The following is an 18,440-nucleotide window of genomic DNA, read 5'->3' as shown; positions in this document are numbered from 1 at the left end:
TGCACGTTTTACGTATAAATTTTACTATGTCGTACATTTATTTCGCAGTCTGGCTAAGTGCTGAAACCATTTACCTTTACAAAAAGCTTCCGGTGAAAATAATTAACAAACTCGTAATATTCATATCATTTTGTGAAAAAAGATTACGGTTTAAATAATAAAATACTACTTTTTCTTTCACACAAGCGTCAGGGTTATATTCTCATTAACGAATTTGATGTAGGTACTAAGAAATTTAATTTCTGTATAATACGCTCCTCTAACATTATTACAGTTACAAGAACTAACGTTACAAAGCAATTCTTAATTCAATTTCAACAAGTTATACCTCCATTAAAATTCTTTGGTGGTTACTTAAAATAAATACAGGATTTTATTTACTTGCTTTATCTCATTAAACCGTATAAGAACTAGGTTCATTTCAAATAGAAATGTTTATTGTACATGCTTATAACATACAACTTCGTTAGCTTTTTGAAGTTTTGAAGCGCATAATAAATGTGCTAGAAAAACGTCAGCAAAGCATTATGATGCTCATAATTTATCTAAGTTTGTTAAATAGCTTCTGCAAAAGCTTCTTAGTTTATTTTCCCCTTTGAAATAAGTTCTTAAAACGAATTTCTTTATTACCCAGTTTGACAGCTGTAATATTATTGTTATTCGTCATTCCTGAGTTAAATTAAATATTAAAACAATTAGATTTATACATATTAATCTAAATGCAATTAAATCTCTGTGGGTAGTCTTTATTATCATATGAGGCCGGTTCAGCTTTTAACAGTTTTTTTTTTCATGTGACTAAGAAGTTCGTTGACAAGATTGATGACAGCAAACAAAATAAAATTATTTTTAAATTTATGGTTCCTTTTAGCAGTTGCTCTCTTCTTCTAGAGTCTTTTGGTAGTCACTATATTTACCAGTAAGCTAAAAAATAAAATCCCTTTTTGATGTAGTTCTTTTATTATACAACCACTTACATATTTGACTAATTTGCCTTTTTTTTAGTTTGATCCTCAAAACATGGAAAATTATAGGTCCCTAACTATTTCATCATACCTTTCTAAAATGTTTGGGCACTGATTTTTAATTCAATTATAAAAATTTATTTATGAATATAACCAAACTACAAAGAACCAAGTAGAATAGGCAATACATAGGCAGCAGCAAAATACATAGATATGGGTGTTCCACACAGATCAACGTTAGGTCCTATTTTATTTACATTATACACTAATGATTTGGAATCTATAATTAAAGATTTTTTTATGTAACATTTGCTCCTGTGAAGAATCAGACTTAAGTTATAAATGAGAGAAGATAATTTCAAATAACTTCCTCTAATTGTAAAGCACGCGAATAATAAGGAAATTATCTTAATTAGTCTAAATAACAGGCAGTTGTTTGTGTAAGGTGTTTAGGATTTTGTTTTGAAATTCTTCTAATCTCACTTATTAGCATTTGACTCTATTTTATGTACATATTTTAAACTCTTGATTATAGACAATGAAACAGTATTATGTGAGATTATGTTTCTATTTAAAGATACACACGTTACCAAAATCTTTTGGTCAAACTATTTTTTTGAAAAATAGCCAAACTGTCAGCATAATTAAGTCCTGACAGAATTTTTAACCAACGTGGCACTTCAATTTAAATATCCTTACACCTACATATCGTAGGAAACATACCTATCTAGTGGGCGGATTTATTTCTCTTCAAGAGATAGAATTTCATCTGGCACTTCGCGAAAAGTGAAAAATGGCCATTCAGCTTTCTGCAAATGAAAGGATAAAGGATAGCGTTGCAATTCGAGAAGCCAGGAAAAAGTTAGAGTTATAGCTTTGGTACGGCAAAGCAAAAAATAATGTGAGGGAAACTTATTGGTCTGTACATATTAGTTGTGAAATCTGGATGTAACTTTATCATTCGGACAAATAAATAATAGAATTTATTTCTAATTGGATCAGCGTTCACATGTAGTTTTTCATCATTTTGTGTATACTGAAAAAAGCAGACGTTTAGAAAATACAAGGTACACGTCATCAGTGTGAGATTTTTGCTTAGATAAAAGTATTTTATGACTGGTCCTTTTGGCGCAATCAAAGACTAATGACATTTAATAAGATTAAAAAAATAAAGTTTAAATTAGTTTAAAACCTTTACAATAGAATAGAAATAATAATAGCATAATGTATAAGAGTCATGTTATCAAAAATTTACTTTTAATACACGGAATAAAGTACAAAACTAAAATACGTCTTATTCAACTGCAATTTTTAAATAATACGAACATAATTACAACAACAATTAAGCTGAAAAAAGTAAACTAAACATAATAGAGATATCAAATCTCAAAAACACCAACCCCATATTGAATACATTTTCCTAATTGCTTCCTTAGATATCTGTAGGAATTTTTGATTTCTTCCTGGGATATTGAACGGACAGCCTTTTAGCCCTTCAATATTATTTTAACGCACCTTGTATATTGAATATCAAACGTCATAAATTATTATTGCGTGAATATTTGAAAGTTTCAATAATAAATGACCTGTAAAATATATTTTCCAATTAAATCCAGTCGAGTAGTTGTCAAATGACATTTTTGATGATAAACTCGTTCCGTGGAGTTAATTAATTTTGATTTCAGAAGCCAATTAGTATTGTTCAATCCGCATCGAATATTTAATTAGGCGTAGTCCTATTATAGAGCGACTTCAATTAGCCCAAATGGTTTATTGGTGTTTACCACTTATTTCACAAACAGCACGACCGTAAACCATTCAAATTTCGTTAATAAAGCAGGTATCTGGATAATTGAGTTTACTCTAATTATATACCACAGTCGAAACTTCTACAAACAACAGTTTGCCGATAAATGGCGTGGTTAAGTAACTTTTTTAAGTCTGCCTCCGAAAATAATATTTAGCAGATACATTATATCTGCAATCACTGAACTGGCTATTACTGTCAATGGATAAAAAAAATAATTTCTAATTGTTGCTCTATTTTTGTTTTTTTTTTCAAAATTCTTTATACCTATCTTACAAAAATAAATGTACAGGGTGTTGAAATTAGAAAAATATATCACATTTTCTGAAATATTTCTGAGGATTTTTTTTACAATATCCAACGGGACAAGTCCCAATTGCAGGATAAGGTAAATCAGACAAACTAACATCAAATATAAATAATTTTTATGTAGCCTGTAACGATACTGACCCACAAGTTCACTGAAAACTGTTGCTGAAAGGCATCGTGACGTATTTCGTGTGGATTTTCGATAATCCAGCGGTGAGTGTTGTGGAGATTACGTACGCCATTTCGTCTGAAACATGGTTCAACTGTAACAAGTATTTGCGCTGTAAATTGAGGATTTGCTGCATATTCCTGAAGCAACCATTCGCAAAAACCTCGACATAGTGGAAAATCCTCAGGAGGAAGCACTTGAACACGTTGAATATGAAATGGGTACAACTGAGCTTCTTGTAATGTCCGCTACACAACAAGATGCGAAATGTTTACTTGCTGTGCAAGCACGGTACATTTGACAAGCTCTGTGGGCATTTTCGTTTGCTTGGCCAAGCATATCATAATATTCGTGATTGCTAAATAAATGCGCCATTTTCAAAACAAAACTTGGAAATACGGCTATTAAATGTACTCTCGAAAAACAGCACAGCAATCACTACAACAATGTATTACAAATTGACTTCCGAATACAGTTCGATTTTTGCTCCTTTTTCACCTCTTTAAATTTTTGACATAAGGTCATTAACACCCTGTATAAACCGAATTAAAAAATCCCTAAGTCTACTTTCAGATATGTCATCCTGTGGTAGAGATTCGAGAAATCAGTATCACTAGAAGTCTTCAAGTCAATACAAATCGATTAGTGCTGCCAATGGAATTTCTAATAGCTGTTTTACATTGACAATTTATTGATGAATAAATTGACGAAGTTCTTCATGAATTAATTCACGAATTTATTGGTAAACAGTGTGGTTTTATACTGCTACAGACTTTATCAAGTTTTTTGACGCATGAATCAGTTCTACCAACGAATCAAAGAAGCAAATAAATTTAAAAATTCCCACTCATAATTGTAGTGATACAACTGCGGTACCGTTTTGACACATATTATATAAATATTAGTGTTTGTAAGTAACAAATCACTAAAAACAATGCAAAACTAGTACGACGCCACACAATTATTTACATATTCCAATAACATAACCTCATTACTGATCTGAGGATGGAAATCTGTTGGGTTGGTACTTCCGAACTTCACGAAGAAATTGACGAAAATTAGAACATGCTCTAATTCGTCAAGAACTTGATGAATAAATTCATGAAGTTTTTTGACAGCAGATTTGGTGCATTACACTTGTCCAATTTATTGATGAAGCGACTTCAAGAATTAATTGATCAATAAATTGTCAATGTAAAACAGCTATAAGGAAAAATAAAACACTTTCTAATTCATCAATTAAATATTGGAATGAGTCTTACGTGGTACCCCAGGTGGTGCCTTTTCTTACTAACATTATAAATTTGTGTATTTTTGATTCTTGTTTTCACAACATCTGCCTCTGATAAAGGTCGAACAATTTTATTAGATTTTTCAAAGGCATTCGAATATGTAGAAACGAATATATGTAACTCATCTACAGAATGTGTAACATGTGGAGTTCCGCAAGAATCAATTCTTGGGCCTCTGTTAATTAGCATGTAAACTTGTTTAAAAAAATGCAAAATACAGCTTTATGCGAACGACACTGAACTTCCTTTCACCTTAGCTAAGTGGATATAACAAAAAAATCATAAATAATTTATAGTGGAATAATGAATTGATCGTTTTTTAGGAGTTATTCCTTTGGAAGCTATTGATTTTTTGAACTTTTAACACATTAAGTTGCATTTAAAATTATATTTCTAACAAAAAATTATCGTACACTTTAAATTGAAACAATGACAGGGAAACGACGAAAGCTGTGGACGGTCGTTTTTACCGTTTACTACGCAGATAAAGCTTCTTTAGACCCTTCAAGATTTCACCCGTTTCTGTATTCCAAAACAAATATTGTCGTTATCTCACTGCGTTTAAGAATGACGTTATACAAACACAGTCTTATGTATTAAATAATAAACCATAAACTAGGTATTTGCTTTCCATTAATACAGTTACTTCTGCTTGTCTGCCGTTGAATTAGGATGTCGTTTTGTTAAGCAAGTACTCGTTCTTATTTTCGTTACAATCTCCATGTTTATTCTGAGCTTGGTTTATCGTATTGTAGATAGTAATCTAATTTATAGCATTGTTAAGACATAGACGTGTGTTGTTTTTAATTTTTTTTTTACCCAAACGGAGAAAGTTAAGTACTATATGATCGGAAATAAAAATTTATCAAAACAGTATCGAATTTTTGAAGCGTTCTTTCTTTAAATAGTTGAGATAAATTTGTTTTTTAGTGTTGGAAATTTGCGATTAAGCTTTAATACTAAGCCTTTTGAACACAAATAATAATATGTTCGGAAATTCAGGGGCTTACTGAACCTATAATCCTTTAAAGTTATTTCCTCACAGATTTTAAACTATTTAGTTGTAATACCAGCACAGTAACTGGATTTTCATATGTTTGGAAGCAAAGCTAATTTAAAGCACATACAAACTTAAATGAGGGGGGGCGCCTTTTTCTCTGTTATTCTTAGTTGAGATGTTTTTTTAAAATCATTTAACATAAATATAACTAAGAACAAAGAATGTTGTATTTCCGCGATATAGATCTTGTTTTTTTGTGTTTAGTTTTTTTGGAAAGTCCAGTAAAAGAGTAAGAGCTGTCAAAAATATATTATACAGGGTGATTCACAAATGGTGACCAAAAATGAAACCTCGTATTCCTTGGTGAATTTTAAGGAGAGTCTTGCCTATAATGTTTTTATCTAGGAAGCTTCGTTAAAAAGATACAGGGTGTCAAGAAATATTTTTATTTTTTTTTTAAATAATTTAAAAACTAGTAAGTGAAATAACTTAAAATTGGGCACATGTATTTATGTAGACATTGTCCAAAATCTGAGGGCTTTCCTAAAATTTACATGCGTGGATTATTAACTTTAGGAAACAATTTATTGAATTTACAGAACTCTATGAATAAGAAAATCTCTTATCTGGAAGGTTTTAGAAACTGATTTGGGGGTGCCTCGAGGCTCAGTATTGGACCCGGTTCTATTTATTTGTCTGTATGTATGCTGATGATCTTTCTTTAGATATCACTAAAAATTATGATTCCCATTTAAAAGGAAATTGTAACAAAGTCCTAAAGTTACTGACATTGAGTCCTTGTTTTAATAAAAATTATTTATATTTTAATATAAAGTAAATTAGATTCCATGACAGTAGAACAATTTGTGAATCCAATAAATCTTGAAATCGCTTTATTCTCGAGAGATCAAAGTGCCGTTAGATTTTTGAGAATGTAACTGACGATTTTTTTTTAATAATTGTCTAACTGTCTTTGTTACGTATGCCAATTGTTTTATATCCTTACAACTTTTATTATTACATTTTTTTTTTTGAATAACAATGAAGAAAAGGGGACACTTTTCCTGTGAACACCCGGTACAGCATATCTCATTATAACTTGAAATTAAAATTATTATGTATTTCATCTGCATCACATTTACTGATTGGTTGTAAGCATATAATTTTCAAATCGTATGTAATAAAGTATTGAACAAATTATTGAACACGAAACAAGAATATACAGGATGTCCTAGTTGAGATGTTACATCCGATTTTCTAATCGTCTAAATAATAATAATAATATTGATATGATCTTTATTGCATATCAAAAAAAGTGAGTAAGTATAATAAATATATCAAAATGAGTGGCGATATCAACAGAGTTGTTCAGTATAACCACCCTAATACAAATATAGTTCCAAAAGGAATGTTTAGGTATGGTATAATTCAAAAAAGTTACTTCATATTACAAAAATACATAGGTAACGGGTTTTGAACATATTCCAGAAAAGAAATATACCTTGTATTACGAAATTCGACTTCTACTCTCCCTTTAGCTCATTTTGGTAAACAAGAAAAATATTAAAATGCAGATTCCGAACGGAAAAATCAAATTAACATGAAGTTAATGAGATGAGTCTGAAAAAATTGTCGCGGATTTATTTGAGTCATTTAAATTTGATGGATGTTCAATTTTTAATAAAACCATTTAAATTAAATTGATATTAGATAATAATTTAATCTGACTTCAAAGAATTCGAGATGGTAACTTTTGATACTACAGTCTTAAGAGTACTCTTTGATCATTTATTCATTTTTTAATTTTCTCCTTGTATTTACGTAAAAACATCACGTACTCTGTTGAAACATTGCAGCCTTTTAATTAGGTTTTGAGGCAGGCGTTGGATTTTCTTTCGCGAGAATAATTTTCATGCAGAATATTTACAGAGGACAAACCGACCATTGACAAAATAAAGACTGCTGGACACGTAATCATCACTATAATTGCAATTAAAAGATAAATAAGAACATTTCCACCTAACATGAGTTTATTCTTCATATTTGAATGGCAAGAAAATTCACAAAACGAATTTAATTTAACGCAGAACAAAAGAATTTGTATTTTTCTTTAACATAAGCTTTAATTAAGCAAACAAGGAATTATATCTGGTTCTTATTGCCGTAATAACCCTAAATTGCGCAAGGAAATTACGTGGAGCCTCTTTACAATGTGTCACCGTGGCGGTGTTTAACGAAGTAAACTCATTTTTCGTCGAAGCTGATCGTATTTCAAAGGAATTAATGCAGAAATGTGGGAGCAGATCCCGGAATATCCTTAAATGATCCCGCTTAAACAGAATTAGTTATTCATTTCTTTTTACAGCGAATCCAGAAAAGATAAGGAGAATGCCTTCGAACATAAAGAATATTAAATATGCCTTCATCGAATACCTAAAGCATTTTGACACGAAAAGAATGGCTAGAAAAATATATTTGAAAATGCGCTTTAAGACATCACTTATAAACGGTTTATAACAGAATGTAATGTAATTTGTTGCAGTGGTCCTTTCTTATAAAATATTTTTAATTAATTAAGTTCATTTTGTAAATAATAAAATCAATGTTTTGTAGGAGAAGGACTAAAAAAAAAACTAAAAAGTTGTAGAAATATACGCAAAAAACGGTATCATACATATAGGTACTTTCTAAAAATAATAATCGTTGACAAAGAAAAAAGGCATTAAAGAAAACAGTAAAAATTGAAAATCGATCTGTATCTCTTAAAAGAATCAAGATATCCAGATTTATTTTTATCAAAAAATCGCTCTTTTGACATCTACTTTTCTTATTTTTTCGGGAAAGGAGAAAACAAATTTACCGAAATCGGTTAACCCCAGCAGAAAACATTCAAATGTTCATCTTCATCGCACTACAGCCATAATAAGCCTGTCATATTCCAAGCATTACACCTGGGGCACTTCATCGAAATTGGCGTTGAAGGGGCCGGCGCCTTCTGCGACGGAAACAATCAATTTCCAATTTCCTTAAGAAGGCTTTCTGTTTATCTAGCGTGGACGATGATGTAAAAGCCTTCTTCAATTTCAGGTGAGCCTCAAGCGGGCGCTTGGGTTGCAGCAACTTCGGCGAGAGCTTCCTGAGAGGGACCACCTGTCCTCCCCACTGCGATCCAAGAGGACAGTCGAGCATCATATTACTGGTAACGTAATTTTGTCACTTTGTTTACAGTGTTCCTCGCGGAAAAGCCACAGTAACCGGGTTAAGAGACAATTGGTGGCGGGAAGAAAATTAATGTTTTATCGGTGATCAAGTTCCATGGGAGTATCATCTCAGAAGGTTAAAAATTTTTTATTATTGAATGTGTCGATTTCGGTATAAACTAGATTTGATAGAGAAGTTAATAAGCGTCTTATGTAAAGAAGACCATTGCAAGTGAAATAACAAACAAACTGCTAGATTTATTATTCAGTAATATGTACAGGAAACAAATTTGATTGCGTTATTTTTCTCGCAATTTCGTGTTATATACCTACTCAACAAATATCGAAAAAACAAAAAAAAATCAAAATTTTGAAAAAAAAACAATTTTGAAAAAAAATCAAATTAAAAAAAATATTTTTAAATGTTTTTGCGTTCTTTTTTTACAATTATACATTGAATATTTCAAACGTCAAGTAATTTTATTTTTAATTGACGAAAAAGCTTTTTTCAAAATTTTGATTTTTTTTTGTTTAATGCGAAATTGTGAGAAACATACAATAACCTGCTCCTTTAATTTTTTATAAAACTTTGACGACTCAGGAAAGGAAAACAGAGCGATCGATTTGAAAAAAAAATTGGTAATTTTTCTATCCCTTTAATTGTTTTGCTGAGTGTACTTAAAGCTGAATAAGTCCAACCTATAATGAAGTTGTTTTATAGGTCAAATTTATCGACACTAAATGTTTATATCACCAGCAAACAGCAATAATTAGATATTAATATTATTCGTGATATCACAAATAAAAAGATTAAAAAGCAGTAAGCTAAGTATGGAACCCTGAGATACACCTGATACTTGATTAAATAACGAGCGTTCAAATAAAAACGTGGTCAAGTTGGTTCTGAAAATTTGGACGTAGGGCGTAGCGTATAGCAAATGAACTTAAACGTCATCTGTCAAAGCGCTATATCGCCGCTATCAATTTGAATATTTTCGTTTTAAAAAGCGTTTAAAATGGTGTTTTCTCAAGAACAAAAAGTGTTTATCATAGAGTCCTACTTTAGAAATGGACGCAAGATTGATGGAATATGGAAGTATTCTATTGAGGAATGTTTCATAGAATTTCAAAATCAATTTCCCGGCGTTGTTGAGTACAAAATTTTTCAAAGTGCAGTTCAGCGTTGTGTTAATGTTTTTCGTGAAACGGGCAGTGTAACAAGAAAAGAAGGAAGCGGCCGACCTAAAAAGCGGACTGAAGAATTAAAAGAAAATGTCCAACAAATAATGGAAAATGCGCCAAGAACTTCTGTACGTGTTTTATCACAAATGGTGGGAGTATCAGTCGGTACCTGCCACACAGTGTTAAAAAAAGATTTGCGTTTGTTCTCCTATCGTTTAACTTGTCAGCAAGAACTTCATGAAGTTGATTTTCCGCGACGGGCTGTATTTTGTGAATGGTTTTTAAACAACTACGGTGAACTTCATAATATCACCTTTTTTTCTGATGAAGCCTGGTTTCATTTAAGTGGTTACGTAAACTCACAGAATATGAGAATGTGGTCTTCTGAAAAACCAGATAACTTTTTTGTCGAGGGCCCTCTACACGCTCAAAAAATTGGAGTTTGGTGTGCTCTCAATCGAAGGAGGATTTATGGACCTATTTTTTTTAATGGTACTCTTACTGCGCAAAGGTATAGAGAAGAAATTATCGCTCCTTTTGTTAACCAGCTGGAAGAAAACGAAATTACAAACTTTTACTTTCAACAAGATGGCGCAAGGGCACATACGGCAGGCGAGACGATGAATATGTTGAGGGAAGTTTTCCAAAATCGACTAATAAGTCTCAATGCTGAACATGAATTTCCACCGAGGTCATGTGATATTACGCCGTGTGATTTCTTTTTGTGGCCTTACCTTAAAAACACTATTTTTGAACTGCCTATTCCTGATTTAAACCATCTGCAGGCTCGACTTATAGACAAGATTCGTGAAATTAACAATACCCCGAGCATCTTAGAAAATGTCTTTAATTCTTTGAGGAACAGGTGTGAAAAGTGCTTGGAACAAGGAGGGGGACACTTTCAGCAGCTGCTTTAATTTATTGTTATAACAAGGAGGGGGACACTTTCCGCAGCTCCTTTAATTGTTTGTTATTGTTATCACGATTATTCTTTAAAATAAAGTTATATAGTCATTAACGTTATTGAAACTGACAGCTGCTATGCAGCTCGTTGAGAAATGAGGTTAGGTTGGTCGCTATAAGCTACTCCCTACGTCCAATGTGTCAGAGCCAACTTCGACCACGTTTTTATTTGAACGCTCGTTATATCAGATTTGTAAGCAGGTATTGCACAAATTGAACAAATACTGAATTACTCATTTTGGATAAATTCTGGAATGCCTTTAGGCACGAGGGAGGGCCACTAAAATTGTAACAAAAGGAGAAGTTAGTTCTTTGAACCTATTCACTAAGTTAATAAATAAGACTGCAAAGACAGATGTGAACAGACAACAAAAACAAAAGTTATACAATTTCCACATGAAGAGAGGAAAGGGACACATCTGGACTAATGTTATTCTGTTTTAGGCACGGAACATAAAAGCGGGGGTTTATCTAATAGTAATAATTTACTACGGATGTTGCAACACTACAAAACACATTGTCACATAAAAGCAGACGTTTTACGAATTCCTTTATTAGACGTAAACAAAATTATCACCGGTAAAATTCCAGGGTCTAGTTTAAATTATATTTGATTATACTGTCTGGAAGATAAAAAAAATTGCAAGCTAAATAATGCAAATTATGTGAACCTCCAAATATGGCAAACATTGTTGGCAAGTGGAAAATTATGACCTAATTACATTTCACTTAATCTTAAGTAAATAGCGAATTTAGGATATGCCTTGACAAATCATGAATAAACAAATTACACATAAGTAATACAAAACTGGAAAATTTTTTCTAGTCGGCCTCGAAGTATGATCACTTGTTGATAACGTTTTTCGGTAAACTTGTTTTGAATTAAATTTTAACACTGTCTTGTTTTTGAGTCACATTCTATTATACAAACTTAATTAATATTTTTTTTGGCTTTACCACAATTTCCGTTAATAATACGTGTTTTCGCCTTAAATAAACAAATGCTTCCGAGTGGATTTTTAAAATCCACCCTGTGAAATCCTTGAAATTCCTTTAATTAAAAAATTAATTGAATTCCTGTAACGGTTTACTTCGATGAAAGAGCGACAAAATTTCTCGAAACTCCTAATTAGTAATTAAATCAAATTGGTTCACTGAATGCGGGGGGTGCTTCTCTATAGTCTTCCAGAACATAAACTTTTTTCAGGCAATAAACAAATTTCTCATTCGTCGCACTTGTTCGATCTTGAAACCATACCAGGATATTAGACGCTGAGCATTTGCTACTGCGTTGGCAAAAATTTTTGCGATTTTATTTTTTTATTTTATTTGGAATGAATGGAAAAGTTAGAGGATAGTAATGTTCAAAAAATATCTATTGATTCATAAATAGTACAAAATTCTAGCCATTTTCGCTAGGCATGTTGAATTTGAGGAATCGCTCTGCGGCACGCAGTGCAACTGACGTAAATTTGAATATGAAAAAAAAAACAAAACATTTTTTCTTAATCTATACTCAGGTCTGTAGGTACTCAGAGAAATACGTCGGGAATTTTTATGTGATTGGCGAGCATATGAAGTAAAACGTTAAATTTTTGACAAAAAATGGGCAATCAATGTCAAAATCAACTTAACGAAAATTAGGTACCTGGCAACATAAAAAATAATTTTTAACCCGGAAGTCGGTCGTTGAAAATCGTCATTTTCGTATTTTTAGCAACTTAAATTGTTTATAACTTTAAAACTATCAATTTTAGAGGCATAGTGCATAGGGACTATTTTGTTTATAATGTGCCAAAAAACCCAAAAAAGATTTTTCTGGAGTGAGAAAACCAATTTTTACAATTTGTTTAAAAAAGTTTGTTTAAACAAATGGGTACCAGATTTCCGGCCGGCATCATCTTTATTCATGTTAAGGAACATGTCACGAATCTGAATATGCAAAAAAATCGAGTCGGAAAATTTCTTCCACGAATGCGAGGTTTTGACCTTGTCTATAATTGTCACTAAATTACCAGAAAATTCCGTGCATTGGTGAATAAAATGTAATAATTTGATTTGTGGGTACCTAGTACCAATCACTGGTGACCAACCACTTTGTTGTCGTTTCGATAGTTGCAATTTTAGTTATGCTTGTGGCGTTTTATTGTTTATAAGCTTGCATTTTAATGATTTTCATTAAAGTGCAGGTAATAAATATCTAATAAATGAAATTATTATGGGAGTAGAAAAATAATTTTCCTAACTAATCTCTTTTCCTTATGCGTTTAGGTAAATACATTTAACATAACTTATTCAAATGTACGTTTTTTCCTTATTCCTAGATTTTCTAAGCGTTTTTTTATCGATTCTACCCATACTTGCTCAAATACCCGGTTCTAGGGGAGGAAATAATCAAACACTTTTATTCCTATGTCCTTTTCAGTTATTTTTTTTTTATTACACGTTCTAACCGGGTGGAGGCGTCTTGTAAATCGCCTTCAGTTTCGCGGAACAAAGCAGAGAATTTATCAGGTTTAGAGGACGACAACAGGAGTCGAATATTACATATTTATTTGATTTACTACTTCCTGGTAGACTGCATTAACGGCCACTATGGAAATAGTATGAAATATTGTATTTTGTTATCATGCAAATTTTTCGTATTCTTCAAGATGTACTGCAGACGTGCTACATAAAAAATATAAAGAAAATCGCAACTTCTCTTCGCAATGGCTTTGTATTTTAAGTGCTACTAACAAAATGTCGTTCGAGATGAATGTTTAGTTTTATGCGGCTTTGCTTTAAAAAATGAGGCATATTAATAAACTTCATATCAAGAATCCTACATAAAAATAAGAATCCCGGTCGTGGCCTCCGGAGGAAACCCCTGATTAATTATTTATGAGTTGGAGTCTCGGGATGATAATAAGTCCAGATACGCTAGAGATGTTTACGGTGAATACCTAATAAAGCCTGTCAACAGGAGATGCGAAGTATAAAAGACTTGTCCTATAGTTAGTACTTACATAAATAACAGAGGTGAACAAATGAAAGAATATTAGTCTTCCTTATGTAATTAATTAGTAGAAATTAGGCAACCAATTTTACACCTTGCTGAAATGTCGGTTGCATAAGATGTTGACATTTTAATTCTGTTTCCTAAATGCCAAAAAGACACTTTAGTTAAATACAACGAATTAATATAAAAAAACACATACCTGATATATTAAAATTGTCAAATAATGCAGTCACTTAAAAAACATCTTGTATTCTTGCTGTCCTATTATCACCTTTGATTAAGCACGTAAAAAGCAAATATTTGTTTCTTCTAGCTTTCATTTTCGTATAGCTGTTACTTATTAATTTAAAAAATGTATTGTTTGTTATGTTATTATGCAACACCAACTCTTATTTAGAAACTGTAGCAAATCCAGAAAACATGGATTACAACATATTCAATCTGACTACATTATATGCCAACTTTGCCTTTCCCCGTTAATGTGTGTAGTATTTTAAGACAATGTTGTTTCCAGATTTGTCGCAAACTTTTAATTAATGTAGCAAATTTGTAACGGTATAAAATAGTGAAACAATTTCTATGAGATTTTAAACTTTAATTGGTGCGGCTATAGTCGTGTTTGTATTCGGAAACTGTGATGTTGGTAAAGGCATAATTAACGCGAGAAGTTAGTTGCCGGTTTGTTTAATAAGATATGCGTGGGACAGTACATTGCAACTTAGACGAGAACATTTCGAGAAACTTTGTGTTGAAAACAAGATTCAGGTTTTCTCAATTTTGCGGTTTGCTCTTCTGTACTGTAATAAACATAACGCGCGATATTTGAACGAGAAACGAACAAATCTGGAAGCATTTGGTGCACAACGAAGTGGAAAACGATGCACGTAGTTACGTTCGTTCTGCGGATGCATCGTTTTGTCTACGTTCACCGTATGTCATAGCATATCCAGCAATTCGAGAATATTGTAATTATGCGCCATTATAATAAAATACTGGCTACTAACAGTAACACTCGGTTTTACACACGTTTGACTAAAGGTTTCTTCGAAACAATAGATGATGACGTACTCATTCGCCAGAGTTAGAGAAGGGATAACTTTTTTGTGACCAAAAACGATCAAAAACTACGCTACATTGGATTCAATCACAACAAAACGACAACAGCAATACTATTGACGATAAAATCAGCTGCGAATTTGTGTACATTATTAAACCATCAGCATTGGACACAGTAGAGATCGTATTTAAGTCGGAGTTAATGTGTTCTATTGCAGAAGCAATGTCGGAAATAGAAAAGTTATAAAATATTTGTAATCATCAGCATATTGATGCGACTTAGAATATTGCAAGAACATTGAAAAGTCAGCAGTATAAACTGAAAACAAAAGCGGCCCCAAAATGCTCCCTTGAGGTACACCTCTGTGCTTTTCGGACAAATCAGACAATATTCCACTTAAAGATACTCTTTCGCGCCTTGCAGAAAGATAATTTGAGAAGAACGTAACGACTAGATCACTAACTCCAAAATATTTTAGTTTTTAACACAATGTAGAGGATACTAATGTATCAAATGCCTTACTATAGTCAAGAAGCACCAAAAAAGTATTTTTGTGTTGATTCCTGGCTCTATACAGTTCATCAGTAACATCTAATAGAGCAGTAGTTGTACTATGATTAACCCGAAAACCAGATTGGGTTGCCGGTAAAATATTATTATTATTTAAAAAATTGGAAAGTTGTTCATAAACTATCTTTTCAAGAATTTTGGAAAGCGTAGGCAAAATGCTTATTGGTCTAAAATTAGAAATATTGTTGGGACAATTATTTTTAGGCACCGGAATGACAAGTGCCTCTTTCCAGACGTCAGGAAAATCACCAGTGGTTAAACATTTATTAACAAAAAAAGTTATATAACAACTTAGATGCGGAAGCAGCAAGGTGAGCATTTTTAAGTCAATTCCGTCACACCCCTTAGCATTTGACTTGATTTTAGCAAATACTTTTTCCACAACACCGACATCCACCTCTGAAAATTGAAAATTACTGTCTGTGCCAAAAGGTTTATTAACGTAATTATTAATGAGAAAATTATCATCAACCGAACGCAGAGGAATATTGTTGAGGAAATAATCATTAAAATCATTAGCATTACCAAAATGAGAATAGTTAATCTTATCAGAGTTTTTACTAATATTCAAATATTTCAAGGTACGCCAGAAAGCTTTAGGATCAGTTTTAAATTTATAATGAAGGTAAGCTTTTTTCTCAGACTTGATCGCTGAGTTAACCATGTTCCTAAGTCTTTTGTAAGCCTCCCAGTTACCTACAGTTTTTAGTTTTTTATATTTAACATAAGCTTTATCCCTCAACTTCATCATGATTTTCAAATTAAATGTAAGCCAAGGAGCCGGCGGTTTCGTGATCCTAACAGTTTTTAATGGTGCGTGAATATCAAACAGACTAATAATAATTTCATTCAAAAATTGGGCAATATCATCTACATATACAAAATTATATATTAAATCAAAATTAATATTCCCAAGATCATACACAAATAAATCATAATTAAAATTAGAAAAGTCCCTGAAGGTACGGAATAGTAGAGGTTGCTTAACTTTATCAATCTTCAAATTACATGCAACCAACTTATGATCAGAAATACCATCCATATTAATAGTCTCACTATTCACAATTATGTCATTACGTGACGTAACAATAAGATCTAGAAGCGTTTGACTTGTAGGAGTAATCCGAGTAGGGCAGTCAATACATTGTGTTAAACCATATTTATCTAAAAAATTGTTTAAGAGCAACGTAGCATTGTTCGCAGTTAAAAGGTCAACATTAAAATCACCCCCAAAAAGAACATAATCAAAGTCAGGTAGAACGCCAACTAGTGCAGCTTCTAAATAATATCCACATTAAGATATCCACAATAGGGTGTGGCTCAAAATATTAGATATCCACATTCAGATGTGGCTCACAATATTAGATATCCACATTAAGATATGGCTTAGGATATTAGGTATCCACATAAGGATGTGGCTCAAAATATTAGATAGCCACATTCAGATGTAGTTCCAAATAACACATGCAGATGTGGCACAAATTGTTATATATTTAGAATACTGACTCAAGATATTAGATATCCGCATTCAGATGTGATTCAGGATGTTAGATATGCAGATGTGTCTCAGAATATTATATATTCACATTCATATGTGGCTCAGAATATGAGATATCCACATTAAGATATGGCTCAGGATATTAGATATCCATGTGACTCAAAATATTAAATGTCCACCTTCAAATGTGACAAAGGAATATTAAATATCCACATTCAGATGTGACTCAGCAATCGCTATTGAAATCAAAACTTACACCGACCAAGCTAATTTGTAATAACATTTGAGATATTCTTTTATTAATGATCATATAATAATTCAAATATTTTATGTAATCAATACAGTATACCTCTTTAAAACTAAATACCTATGTACCATCAATAACAGAAATAATAGATTTAATTATTTGACGCTAGTGAAGGTAAGAGTCAGATAAAAACAAGTGTATATTATTTGGAGATAGATTTTATATAACCTCCAACTTCAAAACTCAAATAACATCCTTAATATTTTTCAGGTGCTTGAATGGACTGAAAATGTCTATTCATACAAATAAAGTAGCAAGACTAACTTTAGGTACATTTCAAAATCATCCATGAATTTTTGTGGTTAATTAATTCAATATTTGTCAAACGTGTATTATTTAGTAAGTAAAAAATAATTCCTAGTGAATATTTATCTTATAAAATAAAATATGACTGTATTCTAGCCTGTGGAATCTATTTGAACAAATTTTATTTCTTATATCTGGTTCGTCGAATTTTGAAATTGTTTTAAAGTTAATCAGAAAAATCATTAAACATCAATTTGTAAATGTTTTTTTAAAACTTAATAAAAACAATTGCATTTTTAACCCACAAAATCGGTGTGATTTATATTATAGATCAAATAGGTATATCCGCAAATATAGTAAATAAAATCAACAAAAATTGCAGCAGTGTTTCTATCAAAACAACGGCTACTTAGAACAATATTTGTTCTGCACAAAGCTGTTTCCGTTCGTATATACAGATGGAAGCTATACAATGAAATATAAAATAACGATACACGACAACTATTATAAAATAATAATAGACATCTGGTAAAATAATTGTGTAACGTCGATATTTTCAACAAATATTAAAAAAATAAATGGGTGTTTGTTATATAATACAATGGTGAAAACAAACAAACTAGCTTACAGAGAATTTTGAATAGATACATCCAAATATAGGTCACACAACTCATTTATTCAAACACCTCTTTAAATATTTGATGGATGATACTTTAGTTAGGAAAATTTGAAGTGCTCTTGTTGTGCTCGTGTTAGGCTCTATGGGGGTGAACCAGGTAACAGAACCCCTGGGCCCGCCCTGATGTTCATTAAGGTTCTTGTTACTTCTATTGATTATATCAAAAAAAAAACAGGGTTAAAAGGAACTATGACG

General features: G+C 31.8%; 1 protein-coding gene across 2 annotated transcripts in view; it reads left to right on the top strand.

Moving 5' to 3' along the window:
- LOC108903461 (corticotropin-releasing factor-binding protein) overlaps nt 1-18,440 on the top strand; it is a 58,806-nt gene that overhangs the window by 18,379 nt on the left and 21,987 nt on the right. For both annotated transcript variants that reach the window (XM_023454673.1, XM_023454672.1), the window contains exon 3: nt 8,630-8,741. In XM_023454673.1, the coding sequence (XP_023310441.1) occupies nt 8,630-8,741 (112 nt within the window). The remainder of the gene's footprint in view (nt 1-8,629; nt 8,742-18,440) is intronic.

This window comes from Anoplophora glabripennis, unplaced genomic scaffold, assembly GCF_000390285.2.
Source record: "Anoplophora glabripennis isolate ALB-LARVAE unplaced genomic scaffold, Agla_2.0 scaffold10, whole genome shotgun sequence".
Classification (NCBI taxonomy): domain Eukaryota; kingdom Metazoa; phylum Arthropoda; class Insecta; order Coleoptera; family Cerambycidae; genus Anoplophora; species Anoplophora glabripennis.
Note: the sequence above shows the minus strand (reverse complement) of the source record. Positions and strands in the feature narration are given on the sequence as shown.